The sequence below is a fragment of the Sceloporus occidentalis genome, unplaced genomic scaffold (assembly GCF_023333645.1).
Source record: "Sceloporus occidentalis isolate IW3139 unplaced genomic scaffold, rSceOcc1.0.p SCAF_19, whole genome shotgun sequence".
NCBI lineage: Eukaryota > Metazoa > Chordata > Lepidosauria > Squamata > Phrynosomatidae > Sceloporus > Sceloporus occidentalis.
The window spans coordinates 8,487,867-8,514,898 of NW_028316999.1; the positions used below are offsets into that span (position 1 = coordinate 8,487,867).

Genomic DNA, 27,032 nt, shown 5'->3' on the forward strand with positions numbered 1-27,032 from the left:
CGAGAATCTGTTAAGGGCCCCCCCACCCCCTCACCCCCCCCAAAAAAACATGATTTTTACCCAACAATTTTTTTTCAACTAATTCAACAAATTCAATTTACATATTGAATCATATCTGTAAAAAAATCAAAGAAAAAGGGGCGCATGTACAAAGGGCATAATCCAGGGGTGTCCAAGTTTTTTCTGCAGTGGGCCACTTCATCAGAATTGTATACGTGCGCTCATTTTTCACTGTGACAAAAAATATGGCCTTTAATAAAATATGCAGATTAAAATAAAGTAAAATGACACAAAACCTTTACTCTTCCTCTCACTGATTTCTGGGCCTTGAAAGTTTTGCGACTACAAATTCAGGATTCCCTAGATTTATTCTAGGGATGAACTAAAATGAAAATTCTGGACCAAAACATTCAGGGTTCACTTAGCCAAAACCGAAAATAACCCCCACCTTTAAAAATAATAATAAAAACTCACATGTTTAATAAAAGTAGGTAACACACAATTGGACAAAATTAGCAATATGACTTGGCATGATAGGAGTGTGATTGCTAACAGCAATCACACTCCTATCATACCCAGGCAACCAGTAAATGCTGGTACCTAGGCATGATGGGACTGTGCTCGCTGTGATTGCTGTTAGCAATCACACTCCTATCATGCCAAGTCAGCCAATACACGCTGGTACAGGATGGCTGTAAGTGATGTGCAGACCCCATACTGCTGGCAGCATCACTACACAAGGGGGGCAGCTAGCTAGGTTTCAGCATGTACTGGCTGACTTGGCATGATAGGAGTGTGATTGCTAACAGTAGTCACAGTCCCATCATGCCTAGGTTCCAGCAATTACACATCCATCCAGTAAATGTTGGAACCTAGGCATTATGGGACTGTGATTGCTGTTAGTGAAAAATGAGTGCGGCCCGCGCACGTATACAATTCTGATGAAGTGGCCCACTGCAGAAAAAACTTGGACACCCCTGTACTAAGTAATGATAATAATAATAAAACATTGCCTTTTTCCAAATCAAATATATGCTTTACCTAATGGATACAGGCATTCAAGATATGCCACATATTAGACCCGTATTCAACCCGTATTGTAAACTCTTAGAGATGAAAATCAAGCATCTGCTAGGCTTAGTGTGTTTTGAATTATTGATGTGTTTTTGGAAGACACAAGTGATCATGGTGTGCTTTCAGCGGCCCATCAATAAAGTCTGGTAGTTACATTGTAGGAATGGTTGGTAGTATGAAAAATCAGAAAAGCAAAGGGAGTATTTCATGAATTTTGCTTTAAGAATTAGAAAACAGTGCCAGAAATCGGGGGGGGGGGGTCGGTAATAGAAATACTTCAAGCTGTTTAACTGATAGAATTCTTGAAATGCTAAAATGTTCAATTTGTAGGAATGATGCAGGTCAAAATGGAGACATTTCATTATCTGTTGCTCCCGACAAGATACCCCAAGCCAAGCTATTGAATTGTTAAAAGAACCTTATGCAAATGTGACTGTTGTATTTCATCAATATGGTGGTCTCAGTCTGAGGGTCCTCAAAATAGCCCCTCAGTGTAGTGCACCAAATATACGTGGACACAAGGAAATAGACAATGTTGAAAAAGGGCAAACACTTTATCTACGGACCGTGTGACACTTATGATAAGAGAGTCCTCATACACAATTGCTGTATTATTCTGAGCTTGCAGAACAAAGCAGAAAATTGAAAGCTATTCCAGTTAAATTTGGAAAGTAAGAAATTGTCTCAGTTTAAGATCAAGCATTTAAGTGTGCAGTGAATATAGTCTGCTCATTCATTTTGCTTTCCGGGAGAGAATCACCTTATTGTGTTGAATATGAGCTGCACCCAGAAAAAGTATAATTTAAGATGGTTAAAAGCTTTACAAAAAGCTTAATTAGTCTACTTGCATGATTAGAGACAAGACAGCACTAGGGACAAAATTGTTTGTCTTTATTTCTGTGTAGGTGAACACACAGTATGTATTTTACCACTTGTCTCACCTCCACTATATATATATATATATATAGTGATCTGCATATCTACATAACTCAACATTAATATATTGTTTAGTTTTCTTAGAGCTGAAAATTCTACTACAATTAAATATAAGGACAATACTAATATTTGAAAAGTTTTACTTAACTCTGAAATGATTGTTGGTTTTTTTATTGTATCAGTGGCACACCAGTTCTGATTGTTATTCTAGATTATAAACTTGTTTAGCTCAGAAGGTGGCAAGTAAAACATTTTTTTGCAGTACTGTTTTTTACTGTTTTTTTTTTACTGTTTATATAAACAGTAAAGCTACTGTGAAAATGGAACCAGGCTGCATTATCAATTGCGTTGTTTTTTTTCCCCATTAGGATCTATCCCCCCATGTAAAATGCCACCTGATCCTGGCAGCATTACCCGTTCATACAGAGTGCCATGATGTAATAATGCAATTACTAACCGAGAAATTGGTATCAACAAGCAATAACTAACATTCCTCTCCAGATCTGATCATAGAGATTTTAAAACATAGCATTTGACAGCAGAGAAGAGCCATATCCAGTTTACACTTTAGACAAAGAAGGGAAAGGTGAGAACAAAACTCACTTTGTTTTAAAATAAATGATCAAGTTGCGATGCTTACATCAATATATGAAACCATATAAGAGGAAGTATGCAATTATCAAGATACCATAGGCTTTAATGAGAAGTTTATTTCACATGCTCAACAGTTAACTATCAATGTATGTACATATGTATATAGATTATTGAGATTTAATGTGTTTTACGTAGGTTACCACTGCATTAAAGGTGGCTACAAAAGGCCAACTCTCAAAAAAGGTTAATCATGCAGTATAGATGCAAACAAAATAATAGATTGCTAACCAGGTGTATTACAATGAGGATTGCGCCCACAATAAAGGAAAACAGCTGTTTCAAGGCTTATCTCAGGCACTACAATTATACAAATGAATGTCACATTAATCCCTCTGGATTTCTTCTCGAAAATGAGAATTTTTATGCTATCTATTTTGCATGCAAGATGACAAATGCTTAATGGCTTTAAAATCATTCCAGTGTAAACAAGCATAATATTTTATTATTTCACATTTCAAGTCATGATCATCAAATCTGAGCTGACCCTGATATGCTTTAAAAGGTAGCCTTTTAAGAGGCCTATCAAAAAGAGTCTATAGGAGCAATTTGCCAACGGTGGCAACCAAATGATTGTAATGTTAGCCCTTCTGAATACCATTACTTTTTAAGATGTAAACATATTGAGTTGTTAGCTGTATTTATGGAGAGATTTTAACAACGAGAAAAGCAAATGTGAACCTAACTGGATTAATTGGATTAAAAATTGAATTCAGTGGGAGCACTTTATGCGCCCGCATCCCCTGCATGGCAAATAACTAGGGGGCTGGAATAAGAGGCAAACACATATATTTTTGCAAAGGGCACCATGTAAATTTAATGGGAATTTATCTTGTGCATTAAAGTCTCCCTGGCATGCTCCTGGCTAGAATGTAACTTTAATTGATTAGATGGAGTTTTGAACTTGTAATATCTGAAACACGGAATAAGTTCATGAGTGCAATTAATTTTGTAAACATGTGTATTTAGATGTGTGTGTATATTTATATATATACCACCATTCAAAAGTTTGGGGAAATTTAGCTATTTTCATGGAAAACAAGATAATTTAAAAAGGGTTTTCTAATGATCAATTAGCCTTTAAATTTAAGCATAGATTAGCCAACACAATGTGCCACTGGAGCACAGGAGTGCTGATAAAGAGCCTCTGTATGCCTATGAGATATTCTATTAAAAATCAGCCATTTCCAGCTACAATAGTCATTTGCAACATTAACATAGTCTACACTGTATTACTGATCCATTTCATGTTAGTTTAATGGACAAAATATGCTTTTCTTTCAAAAACAAGGAACTTTCTTAGTGACCCCAAACCTTTGAACTGTGGTGTATATATACTGTCATTTTATATGTGTTTCCACTACATGTCTAAACATAGCTTAGAGGTAGTGAATGATCCTCAACTTTTTTACTTAGATGGTTAAACTGTGCTTGATTGTGAATGAACAAAATGCTGTGCTTTCTTAAAATCATTTGAATTATACACAGTGGTTTTGACATCCTATCTGTCCAGATTTGCAGTGCTGCCTTTTATGTGCATCTAAAAGCAAACAAAACCTTGTGAAAATTCCATGTACTAAAATATCTAGAAGACTGATGGGGTTCAGTTAGCCTAAAGGTAACAGTACTGTTTGGATTATAAATATTCCAGTTATTTTGCAACACAAAGTGACAGCTCTTTTGGCTTTGGAGGTTTACCCTTTATCATTTGGTTGGAAACCAATGGAAATAATCTGAAATGGGAATGGCAATATATATGTATGGTTAAGCAGTTCATCTATGACCAGAGGCGTATCTACCGAAAATAGCGCCTATGGCAAGCACTGAAATTGCGCCCCTGTCCAAATATCTAAAACCCATTAATTAGCCCCTGCTGCCCATATATATATAAATATTAGACCCTGCTGCCGATAGCAGGTATAGATCAACACACAAACCCAGATCAATTGAAATTCACTTGTGATCTCAGCACTGAAGGTATATATCAAATAAACAGAATCAGACATACAAATGCTATATTTGCAGGTATACAATAATAATATATGAAACGTAGCATCGCAGGTATAGATCAAATAAATACATGGAAACAGCATTGCAGGTATTAATCAACTGAATAAGACATATTAACCCTGTATTTGCAGGTATACATAAAGAATGTATGGAAACATAGCATAGCAGATATGGATCTACAGAATAACACAGAAACCCAGCTTTGCAGGTATAGATCAATTGGAATTCACATAAAAACACGGCATTAAAAGGCATATTTAAAACCCTCTAAATTACAGACATAGATCACAGGTTGCACACCCCAAAGCCAGCCCTGGCGTCCACACTGCCCGCATAGAACCTGACCAGCACCCAAATTACACACACATAAGATTTGCCATCTTTGTCCCCAAATAGCCCAGCACAAGTCAACTTTGTCCCCAAACAGTCCGGCCAGTGCCATCTTTGTCCCATATACACCCTGCCTGTGCCATCTTGGTCCCCAAGGCTCAAACCTCCTGCTAGTGCCATCTTTGCCCTTCCACAATTATACATCTATGATACACCCAAACACTTTTACAGTCACTCACTAATTCACACTTTCATTCAGACAACTCATCCACACATTAACTCATGCTCTCCCTGATTCAGACAATTCAGCCACACATTAACTCATGCTCTCCCTCATTCAGACAACTCATCCACACATTAACTCATGCTCTCCCTCATTCAGACAATTCATCCACACATTAACTCATGCTCTCCCTCATTCAGACAATACATTCACATATTAACTCATGCTCTCCCTCATTCACTCAATGCATGCACACATTAATCCACTCTTTACTTATATCACTTTCTAACCCCTCTCTCTCCCTTACCCTCTCCCTCCCTTATCACTCAATAACCCCTCTCCCTCCCTTATCACTCTCTAACCCCTCTCCCTCCCTTATCACTCCCTAACCCCCTCTCCCTCCCTTATCACTCCCTAACCCCTCTCCCTCCCTTATCACTCCCTTACCCATCTCCCTCCCTTATCACTCCCTAACCCATCTCCCTCCCTTATCACTCCCTAACCCCTCTCCCTCCCTTATCACTCCCTAACCCCTCTCCCCCTTTGTGGTTCTCACCTTGAGGTCCAGCGACGGGAGCACGAGCCTTCTGCCCTCTTGCACTGCTGAGCGCCTTAATATGACGTCATATTTCGGCACTCAGCACTGAAGCAGCGGGCACCAGCGAGCGGCTTTTAAACGCTGTCTTTTATTTTTTTTTTTGATGCGGGGGAGAACGAGGGGCGCCGAGCTCTCTCCTCCGCATAAAAAAAAAAGACAGCTTTTAAAAGCCGCTCACTGGGGCCCCTTTCAAATGGTGCCTATGGCTGGAGCCATAGGTGCCATACCCTAGATACGCCTCTGTCTATGACACAGGTTAACATTTAGTTTCAAATACATGTCAGATTTCATTGACTCATAAGCTTTTTAAAGTTTCCATGAAATAAAATATAGCAATATATGCTTCGCAAATTTCAGGGCATGGGTCATGGTGCATACATCAGTTTTTCTTATAATTAAACTAAATAGAGCTAAACGGATATTTTTTTTTTAACTGAAGATAAACACATGGTTACCAATAGATTTTGTCATTTTTTTTTCACTGCCAATTGCCTTGGGCTTTGTACAAAATACAGTTGTCAGCCATTACAGACCCATAAAGTCATATGCAGAGAGTTTAGATTAAATGGTCCTTGATAGCAAAAGCCACTAAGAAGGTTAATGCAGAGGCAGCATCATTTCCATTCTCACAAAGGGGTCTATTACATTGGAGAAGATGCTGGTTTCACAGAGACAAATTCTCTCAAAAACCACTCATCTGGAGGGATTCTTAATTCCAGCTGTTAACTCCTACTAAACTCTGGGATGAAAATGAGAATATGGTTCCATAAAGAACATTTTTTTATCTCTGAGTTGGCTTTGGCTTTTAATAGACCCATACATTTTTTTTGGTAAGAATTACTGCAATGTTGGTGGAAAGTATTGTATACATTGTTTAGCTATTCATTTGTTACTGCATATGGTGCATAATTTCCCTCCTCCCTAGTAGATGAGCAGGTTAAATCACTATTCTAAAAGCTTTTTTACTTAGTATGCCCTGCGAGTCAAATCAGACACGTAATTCCAAAATGATTGAGTGCATCATTAGTCCTTTAGATACAATAACTCTATTATTTATTATTATTATTATATCAAAGCAAGTTATTTTTGATGATACATTGAGGATGTGATGATATAAACAATAGCTAATCCACGTGGCCCATGTCCGCTCAGTTTGGCAATTCTATCTTAATCAAAATTATAGATTGATTAATTGATAGATAGATAGAAAGATTGATAGATAAATAGGTAGAAAGATAGATAGATAGATAGATAGATAGATATCACAATCGGTTCATACGAGCACCCCTAGGTGGATCTTGGTTTTGGATTTCAACATTTTGGAGAGTGTTGTGTAGGGCTGCTGCTGTATATGCCGATAAAGAAAGGAGAGTACTATTATTATTTTGATTTCTATACATTTCTTTATTCTTCACTTTGACACGAACACTGGTTTTCACGTTTTACAAGCTATAGATAGATAGACAGGCAGACAGACAGGCAGACAGACAGATCATTACTTTGGCTAGCATATACTTGCATAGCATGTCCAAATGCAATGCCCCATATGGTCCATTTTTGTGCCTGCTTCCCAGTGGCGTGCAGTGATTGCTGAAAATTTGAAAGAGTTTGTGATGAGCCTTTATCATACCTAATATGCATGCGGGAAATGGATCTGCTACATTAGCTGACATTTTGAAAAGTGGATGTCCAGCAGTGAAATCATGCTAGAGATGGATTTTAGATTGTACATACTCCCATAATAGGAGCTTTTAGAAACATTATGTCAAGTACAATTGCCAATCAAATGAGTTAGTCCTAAGCAAGTAAAGAAAGAAACAGAATAGATAACACAATCCAACATGCCTTTCCATTGTGTCCCATTAATTGATAGTATGCTACCACTTGCGGTTCTCAGTTTATAACAGTGGTAATCTGTGCATGTAGCTGCATGATAAAAGACACTTAAGATAAACAAAGTCAGTTTAGAGGCTTGGCGGTCTGTGAGTCTTTGTAAAGTATGGTAAAAAGCTGAGCCAGTTCTAAAGGCTTTTTCAAATGTATTACATTCTAGTGAGGTCCAATGCAGTATACAATGAGCGAATAAATAGGAACTTCCAAGGAAATAAGTATATGGTATGCATAATTGATATGCAGTATAGATTTACATTGAAATAGTGTGTGTGTGCTTTTAAACCTTTATTTGTGAGCTGTGTAGCTATTTAAGATTCGCTGAAAAACTAATAAAGTAAGAATTTGTTATATGGTACTTAACTATAGAAATAAAAGGTAAAAACACCCTAAATACTAAAAATGGATGCAAAGGCTAAAATTAGGGAAAATAAAGCTATTTGATGTATTTTTGACTAAAGAAAAAAATCTATATCTAACACCTGTAGCCCTGAATGAAAATTATTTACATACTTAATACAAAACAGGTCAAGCAGAATTCTATATTCATGCCGGATCAAACACATCAATAAATATATTTGCATTGCGGGAATAAATACAATGGCTTACAGTGCATAGCATTTGACTACTAAAACTTTGGAATCACTTTAAAATAATAATAAAATACAACTGCTGTACTAGCTATTAGCGGCATACAGTATTAGGTCTATTAACATCCTCAGCTGCTGGCAGTTACTAACAAAAGGTAAGTTCAGAAATAGCTGGCAGGCAATGGAATTTAATAGGCTGGAAAATGGTACAGTCAGGATTCTGTTATTTAACTTAACTAGCTTATCAATCAGTTCAGAGGAGAAGTTTAACATGTAGAATGCAGAAATAGTTCCACGTTGATCAATTTAAATATAGTGTTTTACAGCTCCTCCATCTTTCCATCTGGTAAAAAAAAAAGCTATACATGTTTCTGTCCCTGTAAGATCATTGCACCATTGGTGAAAAAGAACGAGAAGCGCTCCGAGTCACAATCACATATAATTAGGAATTTTGTAAACATAGGTAACATGCTGTTTTTGCAACATTTTTGTAAAATTTGAAATCTTATTTGGCTTTGTCACGTCTGGGAAAGCGCTGTGTCTATTCCATGCTTATTTAAGTTCCCGTACTTTCTTTCATATTATATGTAATCATCTACATATGTAACAGTAGCCATTTATCTTAGTGTCTGTCCTCTTCTTTGCATCAAATCACATTTCTATACATCATATGGAGTTAGTCTCTTGCACTGTACACAATATACCTTCCAACAGTGCCGTTTCCCCTCTCTCTGCCTATTTTTGGGCACTGACTCGCTTTCACATGTATCTGCCCATCTGTCTCACTATTGCAGGCAGCGTAGAGCATAGGCCAGTTGGGGAGATCCTCTGACCAAACCACAATGGCCTTGCTAGCATGTCAAATTTGGACACCTGAAATGTTGGAGGTATGACACCATACTGCAGGAGAAGTGGAACCAAAGATCAATAAAATTGGCACAACCAGCTTTTGTACTTTACATGTTGCTAGTAATGTTTCTCCATAACCAGGAATTATATGTATACTTACCCGAAAACCGATGATTCATTGAGAAGCATGTGCTCAACGCAGGATAGCTAAAAATTGCAGCCCATTTGTGGCCCTCAAGGCATGGAGTTCAAAAGTACCGCTGTTAAGTCATTTGAAACACTGAATCTCTTCCGTACAGTTAATCTCATAACAATATATCTAGGAACAGTTTGCAAAGCACTGTGATATTGAATTAACGTAGGGCATTTGGTCATGCTTGGGTTTAAATGTGTACATGGGGTTCAATATTTTAGGCAATATGCAAATAAAATTAAACTATTACAAAACTGGAGCTATAAACAAAACATAAACCACATAGTTTAAAGGAGTGTTATTTTGTATTAAAATTTGTAGTAAAGCCTACATCATATGTTGGGTTGAACTTGTTGGGTTGAACTCATTTGAGGCAGATTATTTTGGAAAACGCGCTAGCCTCTCTAACACTTAAAAATCTTAATTTCAAATCAGAAAACATTTCTGACCACTTTGTCACTGCCCATATTTTTTCGGATATTTACATCCTTCAGAAGATGCTGAAAACAATCATGAACTATTTGGACAGGTTCTTTCGTGTACAGGCACATGTAGACAATTGCTAGATCAAACAAAGGGCAGCTGTGGCATTTAAAAAAAAGTACAGTAATTTGTTGGTAGTCATTTTTAGCCAAGAAATGTGTTGAGAAAAAGAACTGAAGTTAGAAGAAGTTTAGTTTTTGGTTTGCTCTACGTTCCAGTTCGAGAAGTGGTCAGGGGCCTTCTCTGTAGCTTGATTGGACTTTTCCTTTTCGTTTGCGCTCAACATAGTGCTCTATTATTAGGAAGGGGAGAAGTATTCTTTGCATGACAATAGAGCACAATAAGTCAGCAAGTGAGCAATATGGCAGCAAGCAGTCCGTTAAAGAATTTGCAGAAATGAATAATAGCTTTTGTGTGTAAAAATGTCCAGCTGATCTCTAGGTATTTCAATAAATTTGACCACAGAAGGAGGCATGCAATGTCCGAGGTACACAGGGTGAGAGGAACATATAGCGAGAACATTCTTTAAATAGAAAGGGATATGTGAAGAAAGAACGGAGTGAAAGCTTTTTTGGAAATCAGGTCAGGTAAGCTGGTGAGTAACATTTCAGGGCATACGTATAACAAATTGTACAATTTCAGCTCAGGAGAGAAAATCTCTAAAATATGTTTCAATATATGAGGCTGATTTATCAAGACTTTTCCAGATGTAACCTCATTTGTTAGGTAAATTACTGTTGCATACGATGATGTGCAGTTGGTTTCTTCTTTTACAAGATTCTAAGTGATTACGATTCTGTGTAATAGCTTCAAACTTAATGTATCCTAAAATCATCCAGAAACACTGGCTTATATTTGTCAAGGTGGCAATAAATGAAGATAGTTTTACCCATATATAATACACCCTAGCTGAGAACATTCCCTGCCCATTTCCATTATAAACATTTTCCATTAGGGATAATGTGACAACATATCTCTTCCTTTATTTTTGCATTAAAAACATTAAACTTCTTTCCCCGAAAGTGACCTTTTTGTTATATAATTTCATAAAGCTCAGGGTTCATCATCACTGTTGCATGTATTCCACAGGTTTAATATATATTGGTCCCTAAATAATAAATATATTGTAGTACTTCCTAAACTATTGTCACTGTTTCTTATAGGAAAATTGCCCCTAAATAAATAAGTCTATTGTACTGAATAAATTTGTCACCGTAAAAACTTTGTTTTGTGAAAATAACTATATATATGGATCGTTTTCAATTATTGACATACCTATCTAAGTATTAAGTGATAAGATGTTAATATGCTTTCACAACATAACGGTTTAATAAAAAAAGACAGCTAATATGATCAAACAATACAGGAAACATTGAATTAACATTAAAAGGGGCATACAGGCTTTGCACCATGCAATTTTAATATAAACTTTAAAGGCCTGGAAGGATCCATGACATAAAACATAAGGTACAGATGTGTGCAGCTATTTGAAACATTTGTAGTCTTTGTCTGTTGTTACATTGGCAAGCAGTCAGGCTGGATGTTTGCCATGTTGTCTTGTTAATATTGTTGCTTCCAATAATCTTGTAACTAAGCGCGGTCTTTCCTTGAGTCTCCACACTGCTACTATGTTTAAAGGGACAGATTTTTCCCCATAATACCTACTGCCGTGCCTTGGAGTGCCAGGAGTTACATTGTTTGGTTGTGAGTATTGTGTGATGTTTAAACTTAGGCAGGTCCAGTCTACCATAAAGGTGACCTAGGGAGTCCCCTAAGGTGTTCAGGGGCAGTGAGTTTAACCTGTATGTCCTTCCAGAAACAGCAAGAGTATGATATAAAAAAAGAAGATAGAGAAACCAGTGACAGGGGAAGATTAAGTGTTGGGGTTAACAAATGTAACAGATATATATGGAGGACGGATGAAGAAATAGAGATAAAGATATTAGGGAAATGAACTGAGGCAGATGGCAGGAGCAGGAGGGTGGGAATTAAGACATAAATGGAGGAATGAATGTGGCAGAAACAGAATGAGCAGAAATGGAGTTAACTGACAGAGAAATGGGAGCCTAAGCGAATGGTCATTGGTAATATCTTAGAACTGTTTAGTATGTAATATTCAAGGATGGATAAATCCTGGTGGTCATTGTGTGAACCATATGGCTCCTAAAATGTTACTGCTGAATTCTACCTTTTCCTGCTATGTTTGTGCTGTTTTGCTTTATGACTATATCCCATTCTGAATCCTAAACGCCAGCTGCTAAATTTTCCTGTCTGATTCCTAATATTCACAATTATCTGTCCACTCCAGCCTCTTTTAACATGTATTAGGACATATTGTGCCTGATCAGTTTTTATATCTGCACAGAGCTTTGTATCATTCCATACAGCCTTATATCTACAGAACATTATAAAACATGGTGACATTTTTTGTCTGCAAATAGCAGTATACATTATCCAATGTCTGTGTGCATTTGCTACTCGGCTATTATAACCTGCTTACAATGTCTATATAATGTTGTAAGAATGTTTAAACATGTCTTAGTATCCACACAAATCCACCAATGTAAGTTACTTTCTTACACTGAGTAACACCTGAAGAATTAAGTGCAATGATCATGAATGAGATGTGTTTAAGCCATGCTCAGATTCTGTGGCCAGAAGTAATATTAGTATCAAAAACCGGGTTTCAAATTAGACATGATAGCAAAGCTGGCTGGTTATATAAATCAACTTATTTTTACGGCAACAAATGATCTACAATATCGTATGTTCAGTGATAAGTTACATGTGAGTTTACTGTGCACTTTTATTACCTTTCCCTTACATGTCTCCTAAACATACTTGCTGTTCCCAGTCAAGAAGCTCCACTGGTAATAAGACCCAGAGCCCAAAACCAAGCTGAAAATAGGTTATGGGTTACTTTTCCTAAAATTATTGATGCCACTTTAGTTCTTTATGTCAGAACATTTCAGTTTACTCATTTCCCATAGGTAAAATGATAACGCAACCAGCTGCCAGCAAAAGCGAAGCTTCCTTTGTTTTTCGGCGAACTGACATTTTAAACGAATCTACCCACTTGGTCTGTAGGTGATCTGATGATTTTGAGAAGCTGACAAGCCCCGTGAAAGTAGAGATTTAAAGATGACTGAAAGCATAGAAACATTTTGCAATATATTCCAGATATGTCATGGATCCCTCTCCAAGGGCTTCTGCCCATCTCAATCCAATGTCTTTGAGCAGAATTGTTAATTGAAAGGAGCCGGTGCTTTGCAGTCTGTTTGCATATATTGTTGTGCTCCGTTCTACGATCTATTAAGGCTGTCGAATATTGCTAACATTTATTTTTTACAAGACAGAAAGGAAGGAGTGGGGGGAGGCTACCTAAATACTAGCAGTAAATTAAACGTCATTTGGATACAGGCCAAATTAATATTGTCATAGCAACTAGACCTGCATAGGCCCTTTTATATTTTCCCCTAACACAAGATAAATGGTCTTGCATATTATGAAACAATTTATACACTTTAATATTGCTATAGATGGCTTAATTAAATCCTGTTGTTTTTTTTTTCCATAGCAACTTTGTATGCTCATATTCCCAATAACACTGTTGTGAAAAACGACAAGCTGAAATATTAACCCCATAATGACAAAGTTTGTACATGTACAGGCTCAAAATGCATTGTTTTCAATGGGTTTAGGGACTGCCCATTGTCCTTAAGGGGTTAAGGAAGGTAGGGCCTGGGCTGCAGCTAGACTGCATTTCCCATTAGTCTAAGGCAGCAGCTTTGTGGTCGGAAATGATAACAGGGTCAATCAGAACACATGAGTTATTGAGTAACATGCTCCTTCATTGATTTACTTAAAATCAGTCTTTGACCTACAAGGACCGGGTCAGAGAATTACCATTGTACATTATTTATTATTTCATCTTTGTATGGACATTCACAATATCATTTCTAAATGTATGTTTTCATACTGCTATAACTGTAAAGGATTTCACTGTTTTTAAGATTTTATTTTTGGAACCCAATCAATGTCCTCAAATGCAGATTTTTTATGCTTTTACACTCCAACCTGAAATACATACGAATTAGAAAAGTGCAATGAAGTAGGTGTTCACATGTCCTTGGTTATCTTCAGAAAGTGGAAAGATATACTGTTGTTATTTACTTTATTTGGTTCATATGCCAGCCAGGGGAAGCTTTGCTGCCTATACTGGTTACTTTAAGTAAGAAGTAGCTCACTATGGTTGCCAACCGCCATCTTTTTTTTTTACATAAAATCCAGATATTCGTAAAACTTACCTGTTTTCAAAACAAAAATGTAATTATAAGATTGTCAGACCAGGAAGCGTCAACAAATCTCACCATAAATTGCAGATGTTCTTGGGTTGGTAGGGTACATTGTTTAAGCACAGTCCTGCATAATAGAGGTGTGTCAATTGGCATGTACATCAAACCACAGATGAATCATTTTGATTTGTGGTCTTACACACAAATGTCTTTTAATATCTTTACATTTGCTACATGAATGACACGTTAAGTATCCAATCGATCATGAAGATGAAAATTGTCTTGAAAAGTTTGCTTTGTCGTCCAACAGCTAATTCCCTGTGATTTGTATAACCTATTAAAGAGCAACTACATCTACATTAGCTCTTCTTAATAGGAAAATATGCCATTTTTATTAAACCACATTCCCATATACAACCAACATTAGACTGAATGGTTGGGAGGAAGAAAACGCAAAACGAGCTACAGAAACTCGAAGACTTGAAACAATAGTGGGAAGAAGTGATAGATAATGACAAGAGGGAAAAAACAAACACAAAGTAGGTTCAATGGTGAAGATGCTAGCAGTAGAACGAAAAGTTTTGATAATAATTATATTGACAATGTCAATATAATTATTATCAAAATTATACAAGGTAGATTAGAATTTTTGAGAACAATCTGTATATGTTTGGTAAGAATTATACACCATGGTTAAATAGAAAGTTGGAACTCAGTGTAGAATAAACATTTGTATTTATTTTACTCAATTTGTAACACTGTAGCAAAAATAAAGGAGAAAGAGATGTGTTTCCGATGGATTCTTTTTTTCCTTAATAATTATTGGTCCATTCATATGTATTGAAATTATAGGACAGGCATTTGGACGAATAACATAGATAACATAAAAGCAAGTAATGCATTGTTATTTGAGCTTTAGTATATAGCTCTGGGGAATATATTGGCACTCTACAAATAATCGGAATTAATAATAACAATTTTACAACACAGCTGGGTTTTCCTGTGAAATTGTGCCCAGTGTCCATCTGGTATCATAATACACAAATTACTACACAGAATTGTACTTTGTGAAAATCAGCAGTTGAAGCAAAATATAAAAATTGCAATATGAGGCTGTTTAATAATATAAAATCACAATTATATATATATATATATATATATATAACTAAACCTTATATTTTATTTTTTTTATTTACAAAAAATGCTTTTTTTAATTAAGGTTGTTTTGTTAAATAAATGTATAAAGATTAGCTTTTCTGATTTTTTAATTTCTTGTATGACACAATTTATGCTTGTAACCTAACTATCTTACAAATCAAGTATTTTGTTAAGACTGTGGGAAGGGGTAAGCGTTAGTCATTCTGCCAAATGTCTGAACAAATATTCATTGGCTGCTGTTGCAAAATGTATGAAAAACAAGCTTGTAAAATTGGATAAAAAACATATTTTTATTATTCTTATATAAGAACATAATTATTAGCCTGTTATTCCTGTTGTAGACTTATGCTGTGCATGTTGTATTCTGAAGTGACTTAGTTTGAGAGTAATATTTAGTTATTGTTTTGGATATAATGTCTTAATTGTGACACATCCAGGGCATTTTAACATAAGGGGACAGAGGGTAAACCCCCCTTTGCCCCATCCGCCCAATTGTATCTTAGTTGAGTTCTGCATCCTGCCTGCTGCAGTGGAAGAGATAGCAGGCTTGAAGGAATATAAGACATAAAGGGGGAAGAGATGGCAGGCTTGGGGGAATATAAGACATAAAGGGGGAAGAGATGGCAGGCTTGGGGGAATATAAGACATAAAGGGGGAAGAGATGGCAGGCTTGGGGGAATATAGGATAAAAAAGGAAGAAAAAGTTGGCAGGCACAGAGGAATATAAGACATAAAGCAGGAAAGATGGCATGCATGGAGAAATATAAGACACTCTTGTATTCATCTATGCCTGCTGTCTCTTTCAGCCCTTGTCTTATATTGACCGCTACCTCTGCCATGTCTTTTTCTAGTTATGTATTTTCCTCTGTAGCTGTTATATTTTGTTACCTTTCCTGGCTGCAGATTTGGGAGGTAAGGGCAGCGGATCATTGCGCTCTCATTAGTGCAGGATTGGGAGGCACATGACCAGGGGTATAACTAGAAATCACAGGACCCTGGTGTGGAAATTGCCCCCAACTTCACCTAGTAACATGTCCCACGGTGCCACATTTGCCCCCAAACAGCTTGTGAGTGTCACTTTTGCCCCCAAGCAGCCTATCAGTGCCATCCTAACCACCCAAGACAACTGCCTCCAGACAAGTGATTTGTCCCATCATTGCCACCAAAAAACTTGCCTGCACCTTCTTTGTCCATTCCCCCCTCTAACATACACTATGGCACACATATGTAAACAGACTTGCACAAATGTACACATACTAACACACATACACATGCTTACACACAGTCATACTCACTAACACACACTCATTCTAACACATACATGCTCACTCTCACATCAATTCTATGTACACATTCCTGGACACACACAAGCAGTTATACTTACACAGTCATGGTAACACATTCTCACATATACTTATACATTCATGCTCACATACACTCCATGCTCACATTCACTGATACATAGATATTTGTGCTCCGTTACACTTATACATAGACATTAATGCTCACATACACTTATCCATATACACAGGGGAGGGCTGGCAACCTAAGGCCTGGGGGGCAAGTCTAGTCAAGTGGTCCATTGCGCCACCAAAGCGGCTGCGAGCGACATTGAAAGCGGCCGCCGTGCGGCAGTCACTCCACTGGCGCCTAGTGGAATTAAAGCGGCCGGCGTGCACGCACCATCCTGCCCAATAGCCGTGTCTCAGCTCTTCATCCTGCCGCTTTTAAGACGTGGGACAAAGAGCTCAGGAATGGCCATTGGGCCTGACTGCCGCACGACTTAAGGGCGTACCTAGAGTATTTGGCACCTGTGGCAGATCCTGTATGTGGCACCCCCCCACACACACACACTTCAAAACAAAATTGTTATCATTATATACTGAGGCACACATTGACGGTGGTACAGCATAACTGCTAACATTATATACTTAGGGATTACGCTGTACCACCGTCAATGTGTGCCTATACTTTGAGCCAGACACTGAAAATACTGCAGTACAACCCCTATCACTATATACTAAGCCAAACATTGATGTGGTGTAGGCCTAACACTTCAGTGACTGGCTTAGTACATAGTAGGGATGCATTCATTTGGCCAAAACCGAAAAAAAACAAAAACTTTTAAAATACTTTATTAAAAGTAACACACCAAAATTTGACAAAAAAAAATCAATAAAAATATTAATATATATATATATATATATATATATACATATATATATACATATATATAATTAACAGCAATCACAATCCAATCATGCCCAGGTTCTAGGGCATGATAGGCGTGTGATTGCTGTTTGCAATCATATATATCTATTAATACTGTTATTGAATTTTTCTGTCCAATTTTGGTATGTAATTTACTTTTAATAAAAGTGTTGTTAACACATCACAGTTGGACAAAAAAAAATAATTGATAACAGCAATCACACTCCTATCATGCCTAGACAGCCTCCCTATGCCATGCTATCCACCCACACTTCCATGCAATCTCAAACCCTCATTCACAAACATTCATCATAAACTATAGCATAACACCCATCACTCTCACACACTTACTAATATTTTCCTACTTTTCCTCTGGCACTGTCACTTTTCCTCCTCCTCCTCTTCATTCTTCCTCTTCTTCCTCTTCTGTGTCCCGTCCTTCCGGTGCAGAGAGCGCGGAAGACGGTGGGCGTGGCTTCAGTGTTGTGCGCTGGGATTTGACATCAAGTCCTGTCGCACAGCCACAGTTGCCGCGCGCACGGCGGACAGTCCCGGTGGCATCCGCTTAGTTTTTAACTTTGCGGCTGCCATGAATGTTCGTCTGCCGGCCACACGGCCAGCCCGACGGCCCGGATTCAGGGCGGCCTGGAGGGCAATTGCCCTCCTGCCCCCGGCCCAGCACGCCCCTGCATATACATTTATGCTGACATACACTTATACATAGAGATTCATGCTCACACATACTTATATATAGAGATTCATGCTCACATACTCTTATACATAAACATCCGTGCTCATATATGTACAGCCATGCAATCTAAGTGAGCTTCATAATGCATAGTTAATGTAGGGCTATTTCTTGAATCATCTTAAATTTTAAAATACATATGCTTTATGGAGATACTGTTGAGCCCTATGGCTTACAGGGCTCTCCATAATGAATAAAATAATAATGGATTTGATAAAAATGTTTAGTGAATACCCCTCCTAGTCACAACGCTTACATCCTATCTTTGAATTAAATAAGAAGCAGACTTTCATGTGATGTGTGATTCATGCCTAATGTGCTTTTAAAGCAGCTCTGAAAGGATATGACTATGTATGTGCTAACTATTAAATGAGATCTGTGATTATCAGCTCAGAATAGGCGGGTAGCTACGTCTTTCACAGTAACACTTTGCAGGAATCAGATAATTGATCACCAACATTAGAGAAAAATATAATGAATTCAAATGTACTTGTTTCCCAATTTTAGATGTTTATGATAGACCATAGGTACTTTTGCAATACCAGTTAACTGCGGAAGATGCTTTATGTATGTAGATGTCTATCAAAGGGTTTTAGGTTTGTATTTATTAACCAGTGATTTGCAGGAGAAGCATAAATGGGCAAAGCACCTTATAACGCATCATGAAATATTGAGCTCTCTTGCAGTTTATTGAATATACCTTATCTTAAGTCATGTTCCACAAGGTCAAGGTTTTGCCCTTAAGCCACATATTGTTTTGTTTTTTTCACATATTTCAGCTAAAATGTTCTGTTAGCTGGGAAGTCATTATAACAAATTTCTCCATCAAGGTGAACATCTGTTTAGCTGATGAGCAAGCTAATATAAGATATGCATCAATCTGCCATGATCATAGAGGTTTGCTTGCAGCTATTTGGTTCTATCCTGTTACATAGGTGGACCTTTTATGAAAACATTTTTTACAGGAATGAATACACTGGATATAGGAGAGCTACCGCCTGTCGTTTCAGTAAAAAAAAAATTTCAGTAGGCATCTAGAGACTATGTAATATATATATTTATGAGGTCACCCTTCCCCAGTTTGGTTTTAGGCTTACCCATAATAAATGTAGTGCAAATATTCCCATACAATATAGAGTCCTTGTAATGAATATTGTCTTATATAAAGGTTGAAATGCGATCTAAAAAATAAAAAAATATTTACCATCTATAAAGTTTATTACTGGAATTTGAAGGGGAAAGGGACAACGCATGCAAATGTGAGCCTCTGGATGTGGGAGGATTCTGAAATCAAAGCGGCAGTTTCATTTGGATTAACCTCCTCTGTGATTTTCAGTAGGATATTTTATATTAAATATTTTTATATTATTACAAAGAAAATCTGACCTATATAATTAAAATGGTCTTTTGAATTATTGGTCATTGCCGAGAGATTGCATCAAGGGCTACATTGGATTGAAACCTGAAAAGATTAAAGAAGGTAATGGAAGTTTTCTTAGAACAAAGTCATTTAATGACTTTTATCTATGTAGCAAACCATATTCTCAGCAATATCTCCTGAAACAGAATATCATACGAGAAATAAAATAAATGTGGTATAGACATTTTGTAAAGCATCTCTTTTGACAGCAGAATAAAATGGAGTTTTATTAAGAGGAAAAGGGGATTTTTTTTATTGTAGTTTTCAATAGATAACATTGTAATTGATGCAGCTGGCGGAAGTGCAATCATGATCCAAACAGAATGGTACTCAGCATATAAATACAAATTATGACAGCTTGAATGTTAACTGACTTGGAAGGACAAGAAATGACTGTTGCTCAATAAGTGACATTGTGGTTTTAGTTAAATGATATGGAAGTCTGTGTACAATGTATGTATATGTATATATATATATATATATATATACACATGTGTCTTTTTAGAATTGTTAAATCTTTATATTCAATGGTAGAGAGTAGAGGGTTAAATGACAAATTGTCTGAATTGTCAGGCATACAGCTTTATCGTGGAAGATACTTTTTATGTACATTTATTAGAAAAGGAGTCTAGCCTTCACTAGTGCCAAGTTTAGGAAAATAAAACTGGGGATAGTGTACAACTATATAGCAGACTATTAAATCCTAGAACTATACAACAGCAAAGAAACTGTGGTCTATGCGTGTATATATAACAATTTCAGTAGAAGTACTTGCAACCTTATGGCTCGGGCTTATAGAGACAAAGCTGAAGGCTTGGTCCAACTGAAGATCACATTTATGCAAACAATATGCATCAAGAGTAGAAATAAGCTATATTCTGTTTAACTGTGAATTATCTATAAAACTTTTTCTATGTAATTTTATATATTCTAAATGGCTTAGGAAATGCTGTCTTTTATAATATGGCACCATATATATTATTTTGTACTTATTACAGTACACATGTATTAAAGGTACAGTACAACCCTATACAATTGTTTGGCACTGTTAAGCTGAGTGGAGACAAAGATGGCAGAGAAATGCTGTTTGGGCACATTATGGCACTGTTAAGCTGTTTGGCGACAAAGACTGCACTGTTAAGTTGCTTAAGTACAAAGATGGCACTGTTAAGCTATTTGGGCACAAATATAGCCCTGTTAAGATGTTTGGGCACAAAGATGGCGCTGTTAAGATGTTTGAGCACAGAGATGGTATGTTAATGTACAGTAACAGGGGTTACATACATAGTTACATAGTTACAATTTGAGCATCTGTGACCTTTCTAGTAAAGTTGACATGGATGACTGATTGTGATAAAAATGGTTAATTTACACTATTTTATATTTTAATTAAAAATAGGAAAAGCAATACATAGCTGGACAGAAGTTGACAATGGCATGGCAGAAAATAATCACTAGGAGCTATGTGCAATAAAAATATAAGAAATAATAATGCTAAATGAGTTCTGATTAAAATAAATATATGTCAACTATATATAATTATAAAATAATTATAAAATATTATAAAATAATGCTTGGTTCTTCATATTCACATCACTATAGAACAGCAGTTTTAACATTATATTAGCGACAACAAGATGGATGCTCTTCCATGCAGTATAACAAATAACAGCTCTGTGTTTTATGGATATTTAACATAAATCTATGATAAAAAATATATTTTATATACATGTAAGAAATAGGATTGTGGATAATCTGAAACGTGACATATATTCTTTAATGATAAATAATAAAAGATAACATTTTCCCCCACAGGGTATTTGTACTATGACCACAGCATTCCTCCACTTTTTTTTCCTGGCCTCATTCTGCTGGGTTTTGACTGAAGCTTGGCAGTCGTATATGGCAGTCACCGGAAAAATTAGGACAAGGGTCATACGAAAGCGCTTCCTTTGCCTTGGATGGGGTAGGTTTTAGAAAATTAATCATTATGTTCTTATTTCAGGCATTGCATTTCTTCTTTGTGTTTTCTTACAAACTAGCTATACCATTTAGCTGGAAATAGTGGAGCTGGCGCCCAAGGCCCAAAAGCAGTACCTTAATGGAGAAGAATTTATTGTGAGCAGAAAATCTTTCCTTTAAAGATCAGATTGCTGCAGAGTGGAATGGTTAATGTTTCTTCTGTTTGTTTTTGCAGGAGCAATTTTCTTTATGCAAGATATCATAGTATTAGGATTTGACGTTTTTCTGCTTTTTGTTGGTAGCACAGTTATTTGTTATACCTATTATTGGCTTTTTTACATTATATTCTAATACATTTCATCAAATGAAAATCCCCTGCAGCAATGTAGCACCTCAATTCTGTGCTTGCCCTTTAAATATTATTGCTTCAAGGGATCTTTAAATGATCAGAGGTGATGCAAATCTGTTATCTTTCTCTTTAGCTACGTGATCTTTCTACGCTCTCCTATTAGTGTCTACACACAATTCTTTCTCCCCTCTCTCTCTGTCCCTGTCTCTCTCTCTCTGTCTCTCTCTCTGTCTCTCTGTCTCTCCCCCCCCCCCCTCTCATGTTGTAAATGACTATTGTAGCTGTAAACTGCTGATTTTTTATGGAATATGTTCATAAGCATACAGAGGCCATTTATCAGTAAGTCCTGTGTTTCAATGGTACATTATGTTAGCTAATCCAAGTTTATGTTGGAAAGGCTAATTGATCATTATAAAATGAATATATTAGCACAGCTAGACAGCTAAGTAACCCCAAACTTTTGAACGGTGGTGTATATATAGTACTATGTCATCATGACCTATTTTTTTTTAGACTTTCTTCACACCTCATGAGAAGCAAGCAAAAAATGCTTGCCTTCCTTGGTCTTCTGAACACTGATCTCTCAGCCCATCTTGTAGCTCCCTGTTATTCTCCCATGTCATACCTATTCATTAAGGCACAGACATCTCAATTTTAATGTATCTCCATCACTCTTTTTTTTGGTCTTCATCTGCTATACCTCTACCTTGTTTAAAACTTCACAAAAACAGGGTTTTAAATAAATATAAATATACATATTACTCACATTGTATTAGATTTCCACAATATGCTGACAGTTCATAAAAAAACATTATGCTAACACTAGAAGCATTATTTTTTGCTTAATATAGCAGTAAGATGGCGAATTGGGTTTCAAACATATTAAAGTATGATCAACAGGTCAACAAGCAATAATAATAAAATAAATAATGTATATATTAAATGTCATATAAAAGTAATAAATAAAACAAAAGAACCATGCTTGTTTATAAAGAAAGATATTACCAGTGGCATAAGAATGAGGGTGAAGCCTGAAAAAAGAAAACCAATTTTATAAAAACAAGGTTTCATAACCAGAGGTCATACTCTAAATGTAGATGTTCATTCTTACAAGTGCATGTTATGCATTGGGTTCTATTGCTTTTGAAGTTAAAAAGACATTTGCCATTTAATTCATTCATTAATAACCACTGTGTTTTAAATGCCTTTTTTATTTGCCCTAAAAGAGGTAAAATAATGGACGGTATCAACATATCAAGAAGAGTAACAAATAACTTGAAAGCATGCTGACCTAATGGTCATATTGATTCCACAGAGGGGAACAACAAAGGAAATATAAATCTTTGAAAAGACTTCTATAGGCAGAGAAAAATGCTGCTTGTTTTCAGAAGACCCATGGTGTTTGTTATGGTTCTACCATCACTTGTTTGCAGAATGAATACCGTAAACCTCTATTATGCAAAATAATTGCAATGAAAATTCTTCCCACTGAAATACATGCAATGAATATAAAAACAACCTGCTTGATTAGATTACATTTACAGCTTTGCGAAAAACCAAACCAAACAACAACAACAAAAAAAAATGGTAACTTAGCAACGCTCTTAGTAATTTATCTACGGCAGAAATCTAACAGTATTTGAAAAATATACTGCACCATAAATAATTCATTTCTGGCAAATAAATGACCACAGCTATAGATCTACTGCTATAGAATCAACTGTTCATCCTTATACTTTTTATTATATTGTTTAATAATGTTTAATACTAATAAAGGTTTATGGGGTCCTTTAAAATGCTACTAAAGACACCTTGTTCTTTAAGCATATCACTATAAAATGTATAATATAATTTAATACTTAAGTAATTGTAATTGCTAATGTACCATCAAGGCCTTTCTGAGGATGACGGGGAAGCCCTGGCACTTTTAGGCTTGCAGATGCCTAATGACATAAGTGCGGCTGACGGCTAGATATGACAGGCCACGCATTACTTTTTTATGCTCAGGTAGCATGTGGCAGAGCATATCCAGCCGCCATCAGCACACTGCCGCATTTGATCTGCTGCTGGAGCTGCAGATTGGGTGAGTATGGGGGCTGTCAGCCAGCAGCCCACCGAGCATTTGCCTGGCGTGCCAAATGGCCAGTCCAGCCTGTGTATATTCAGGAATGCAATAGAGATACACATGGTATTAACACCAAGTAATATAAGTAAATGATTAGGAACACTTATTAGTAATGCTGTTTTAATGTGTATTTTTTAACGTTAATATGTATTTTTCTTTATAGGCCTACCAGCATTAGTAGTTGCCATATCAATGGGCTTCACCAAAGCAAAGGGATATGGAACTACACAATAGTAAGTTAAACCTTCTTAGTGGGTCACAAAGTCACATCCCCTGAAACAAAAGTGCCCCTATTTCGCCATTTGAAATGTTGAGGGTATGGTAAGTTAGTATGGTCAGACTACGTTTATAAGCCATCATTGATTATTGGCCTGATATTTACTGGTTTGTTAAACTTAAATATTGATGATTATTTAATCTTTCTGTTAATGTGCGTTTCCATACCTGTAAGAAAACAAGGAATAAGAAAACAGCAGCACCTTGTATTATTAAAAAAAAAAAGGCATTTTATCATTTATATTATTTACTTAAGACTGGATTTCCAGCTAGGTGGTCTAGGCATTTGCCCATGGTACCATGTTTTAGAGGCTATGCAGGAGCCAGAAACAAGCAGAGCTTTGTAGTAGCGCTGTTCACTGCTGTCTAGGTCCTACTCAAAGCCACCGATTCCCACTTCCATGTCTCTGCTGCTTTTGTCCCAAGCATCTTTATCTGAAGAGGCTTCAGTGGCCTTTGTGCCAACCTGACCCTTAGTGTAAGACCACTGTGTGTATTCCTCCCACAAATGTGTGGAATAGTTTCTTACCCTGTACATTATTCCCTGCACAATTTTCTTTTGCAGTTGCTGGCTGTCACTTGAAGGAGGGCTTCTCTATGCCTTTGTTGGACCCGCTGCGGCTGTTGTATTGGTAAACTGCCTAATGATTTTGATTTTTCAAGCAGCACTGAACCTTAGATTAAGAGTCGTGAAAATAAGATTATAATAACAGGTTAATTCTTCAACTGACCACACTTAAACTTTTAGTAAAGGTGATTCTTAGGTGATGACCCTCAGATTGTAGCCTTCACTAGTGTCTAGAATTCAGTGTCTAGAAGTCAGTATTCAATGTCATAACCTATTTTGCCAGAGTAATATATACATACTAAAACTGTTTCCAAATATTGCAAAATCTTGACTTTAAAATGTAATGATGTATACTATGTTTATTCATGTTAGGAAAAGTTTAAAAACGAATTTCTTAGATACATAAGTGTGAATATACTAAGTGACTTTAGGAGTGAACTTTCATTTTTAATAAATTAAATAAAGGTTACGTTTTATTTGGGTAGGATTTGCTCAAGTACATAGAAGATTAAGGTTTAAATACAGCCTCATTGTTTTTGTACACACGCATAATAAGCAACTTCTTTTTAATTGTACTAAAAATAGTGAGAGTATTAGATATTTCAGTATGTCATGTCAATAATGTTTCTGCGTGATTATCAAATGAGACTGTTATGTATATAATCTACATGTTTTTTTTTGCATACAGTCACCACATTTCTGTTTTATTAGTCATTATTTTTTGTTGTTTTTTTTATTATTGTGCAGGTCAACATGGTAATTGGGATTTTAGTCTTTAATAAACTTGTTTCCAGAGATGGTATCCTAGATAAAAAGCTCAAACACAGAGCAGGGTAAGCGGTTTTAAGAATCAAAAAGAAAAATCAAAATTATTTTATCAATTATAACTACTCATCGAGCGTACATCCGTTGTTAAGATGATTAATCTGCAGTGATTGCATGTGTCATTGAGAAGTTGATATTTCATTCTTGTTAAAGTGGTTTTTTTTGTTAAATTCCATTGAAAAGACACAAAAGTACAGAAGCATCACCCATACAAACTATTAAATAAATTACCTTTTCCTTGCAGAATATGATGCCTAATAAAGTACCCAGCTGAAACACAGCAAAAAAAACACATGAAATGTAGTCAAATCATGAACGTATAGCATTACTATAAAAATGTGTTCAACAATATTAGCATAAGTGATTTTTCTCTAAGTTTGGTTATATTAGAATGCAATTTGCAGTTCAGAGTTCATATTTGCATGAAAGACTCTTAATACCTTTTTTCGTTCCGTGGCTGTCTGTAAAACAAATTGTTAAGCTCCCTTTCTTTTTTAATTAGACTCTATAGTGGTTGAGAAGCTATTAATCTTAATTGTTTGGCGAATTCAATGAATTTTCTGATTGATGTCAGGTGTTCTTTTATGGGGTCACAATATAATTGCAGCATTAGAAAATCATTATCATAGCATCCTTCTGTTTTAGGTTTTATTTTTCTTGTAATTTTATGGTCAACACTTTGCTAATTACCTTGACTGGATAATTTCAGCCCTAACATTTTTTGAGGGAGGGTTGTACAGAACAGGGGAATGAGCGGTCTCAGCAATACTAAGCTATTGCCATTATATTCTTGTCAGGTGATTTTATTTTATTGAATGTTTTTTTTTTTCTTCTGCTGAGAAAAGGGTTAGTTACCCTCATGTCTTTTTCAGGCCCAAGGATTTGTTTTTATGTTTACTGAATGCTTTTATTATCCCATTATAGTTTCCATTCAGAAGAATGTTTCAATTTGTTTCAATGTGCTTGAGCATTGCTGCTTTTGAAAGCATTATGCCATCATATAATTAAATATTCTATCTTGCTTTATCGCATGACTATATGAAAGTGTATTATTCAGAGGTTTTCTTTTATTACCCAAGATGGCTTGCATTTTTTTTTTCTAAAGTACCTGTTCTGGTAATATTATGTATGCCTTTTGAATAACTACGGGAACATCAGATACACATACTTGTTTTGCAAGATTGTTCAAAAGTTTGTCACATGCCCAAAGGAAATTGAATGAGGTAGCTCTAACTTTTGAAAATGCACTAAAGAAATGTGTACAATTG

At 36.2% G+C, this 27,032-nt stretch overlaps 1 protein-coding gene across 1 annotated transcript in view; it reads left to right on the plus strand.

Moving 5' to 3' along the window:
* Positions 1-27,032, plus strand: part of LOC149302372 (adhesion G protein-coupled receptor B3-like) — a 378,938-nt gene that overhangs the window by 299,098 nt on the left and 52,808 nt on the right. Inside the window, exons 19-22 of the mRNA XM_089482502.1 lie at positions 21,475-21,625; positions 24,259-24,328; positions 24,937-25,003; positions 25,687-25,772. Of these exons, the coding sequence (XP_089338628.1) occupies positions 21,475-21,625; positions 24,259-24,328; positions 24,937-25,003; positions 25,687-25,772 (374 nt within the window). The remainder of the gene's footprint in view (positions 1-21,474; positions 21,626-24,258; positions 24,329-24,936; positions 25,004-25,686; positions 25,773-27,032) is intronic.